The 2,586-nt window shown below is 37.5% G+C and overlaps 1 protein-coding gene across 1 annotated transcript; it reads right to left on the minus strand.

Annotated features, from left to right (window-relative positions):
• Positions 1-697: 697 nt before the first annotated feature.
• LOC110688016 (peamaclein-like) lies at positions 698-1,792 on the minus strand. Its single transcript, XM_021864680.1, has 2 exons — positions 1,520-1,792; positions 698-990 (listed from the first exon to the last, which is right to left on the minus strand). Exons 1-2 carry the CDS (start codon positions 1,647-1,649, stop codon positions 806-808), a joined length of 315 nt encoding a protein of 104 aa, XP_021720372.1. The 5' UTR covers positions 1,650-1,792; the 3' UTR covers positions 698-805.
• Positions 1,793-2,586: the final 794 nt, after the last annotated feature.

Below are 2,586 nucleotides of genomic sequence, written 5' to 3' on the forward strand. Positions count from 1 at the left end.
CTTGGATGTTTTCTCGTTCCTTCTTATCCCTGGAACGGGTGTGCTTTGTTCTGAAGGACCCGTCTGGGGCCACATAGGTGTTGAGTTCGTACTCATCACCGCTTTCATGGTCCGTCTGGACCTCAGGCTTAGCCGATGGCCGCCTGTCCTGATCCGGTGGTACAGGGTTAGAAGCCATCTCAGAAGTACTCTCCCCACAGACGGCGCCAAATGTTTCGGGGTTTTTTGATGTGTCCTGCGGGAGAGTTACAATTCCAAGAATGCCCTTCAACCGCCTGTACCTGCAAAACCACGAAGATTCCGGTTGGGTGGAGCTCCGCCTCCGACGATCAAGTCAGTGATGTACGGGAGGAAGAAAGTGCGTAAAAAAGTAATTACTTCTCGCGTAATGGGAGAATTCTGCAATTAAGATTGCTCGGTTTTAATGTAAAATGTATTTATGATAGTATTGAATTGTCCGGAATTGAATGCCCATTAATGAGGATTCCCCCACTATTTATAGTGGGGAGCATTAGTTCCCCATTTAGGGTTCCTAGGACACGTGTCAGCAGGGGATTGGAGCCCTGCTGACCAATGGCGAGATGCCACGTGTCGCGCTGCCATTGGGCCACGTGGCTGGGGTTAAATTACCCCAAACAATACATGTTACATATCAATTTCATTTATAGCAACAAAAACGATTACTCGACTTGAAAAATGTTGGAACACAAGATGGAATATATATATATAGATAGGACAATACAGAGAATACTGCCTATAACAGATGGCATAATTATTTATTTAATAAAAGGAAAATGACATAAAATTAAGGGCATTTGGGCCTGCCATTTGGGGCCTTCCAGTCCCTATAACAAGGGCATTCATCCAAATGACCGGAAGTCCCAGAAGGAACACAGCTGCACTTCCCACAACACATCAAGCAATATTTCATACACCTTGAGTTTATCCCCTTTAGTGCGCACCTTACTCCACATTTATTGTTGCAAAATCCTACACGCACAATTTCATAAGAGAAGATGTAGAGTACGGCAAATGGCAAAATTTTATATGAGACGGACTTACAATAATTTACAGTGCGGTGGTGTTTTTTTTTATACAAACATAGTTCTTAGTTTGTCACAAAACTTCTTTGTTCCATGCCACAAACTTCATTTTACTTACTATTACACACACAAATATACTCCCCAGCCTGGTCGTGATGATGACTTCCTAATGTTTCTTTTACTTAATTACAATTAAAATTTTATAAGTTATCGTGTACACATAATACATATAGTACCATAATACATATAGTATCAAGAAAAATAGTGAATAAAATATGAAACAACTCGAAACGAATAGGGGCAAGATTTTTATGAGACAGATAAGAGAAAGTAATATCTTTCAATTAAACATATAAAGTTATAAACATTAAATTAATGAATTGTTGTATTTACCCTTTAAATTGATAACTTAGTAATGACATGTTGATGTAGTAGAGCAAAAAAAAATGTAAAAGTAAAGTAGGTGGAGAAGTTACCTGGAGCAGTTGCTAAGGAAGTAGGAGATTGAGCAGATGGCTGAGGTGAGAGATCGGCATTAGTGATATCAAGCAAGGTAGAGCATAGGATTAGGGTAATTATAAGAATAGCTGCATTTGAGAGCTTCATCTTTATATATTTTTTGATGTTTTAGGTACTTGACTTTTAAGCTATAATGGAAATTATACTAAGTTTGAAGGTTCATGCCATAGTGCACATATATATATATACTCCTTATTGATGAGGGAAATTGAATTCTTTTTCTATTTTTCTTTCTTAATGGAAGACAACTTGGATTCCTGCTCTAAAATTATGTGCCAATCAATTACCAGCTGATAGGACATAAAGACAATTAATATACGTGAAATTTGTGCAAGTCAACTGTTGTAACTAATTTAGGACGGAGAGAATATTTCAGTTTTGATCAAATTAAATTAATTGATACTTGGTATATTTTTATTTTACATGCTTTTACGGTAATTAAATTTCACTAATTTCATAATTAAAAAAAAATTATGTACTTTTCATATATAGAGTATATAAAAAGAAATATTTCCTCTACTTTTTCATTATAAGTTTGTGTCTCAACTTGACCAGCATATTGCCAATGCAAAAGCTTTGACCAATGGTTAACATTGATCAAAGTACTATAAGGAGTATCCGAGTATGTAATAAAGTGCAAAAATAAGTAAGAGTACTTAAACAAATTAGATCAGATTAACCGAATAATCTTAGGTAGTAGGTAGAGGTGTCAATTCGGATAAGCTGATGGAGTTTGGGTCGGGTCTATTCGGGTCGGATATATTCGGTTCAAAATTACCCTTTTATCCGCTTCGGGTCAGATCGGATCACTTTCAGGTGGGGTCAAATTCGGGTCAAGATTTGTCGAGTCCAGATCGGGTTTGGGTCGGGTCAACTTCAGATCGGTTCATATTCGGTTCGGATACATTCGGATCGGGTTCAAAACAGGCTTGACCGGGTTAATCTCGGGTTGGATGACTTTGGATCGGGTTGGTTTCGATTCGATTGATTTCGGTTCTATTATGTTTGGTTTGATTACTAAAGT

The sequence above is a fragment of the Chenopodium quinoa genome, unplaced genomic scaffold (genome assembly GCF_001683475.1).
Source record: "Chenopodium quinoa cultivar QQ74 unplaced genomic scaffold, ASM168347v1, whole genome shotgun sequence".
Taxonomy (NCBI): Eukaryota; Viridiplantae; Streptophyta; class Magnoliopsida; order Caryophyllales; family Amaranthaceae; genus Chenopodium; species Chenopodium quinoa.

Coding starts and splice junctions, on each gene's coding strand:
- LOC110688016 (XM_021864680.1), bottom strand. CDS start 1,649: ATGAAGCTCTCAAATGCAGCTATTCTTATAATTACCCTAATCCTATGC. Junction 991..1,519: donor TTCCTTAGCAACTGCTCCAG/GTAACTTCTCCA, acceptor TTGTGCGTGTAG/GATTTTGCAACAATAAATGT.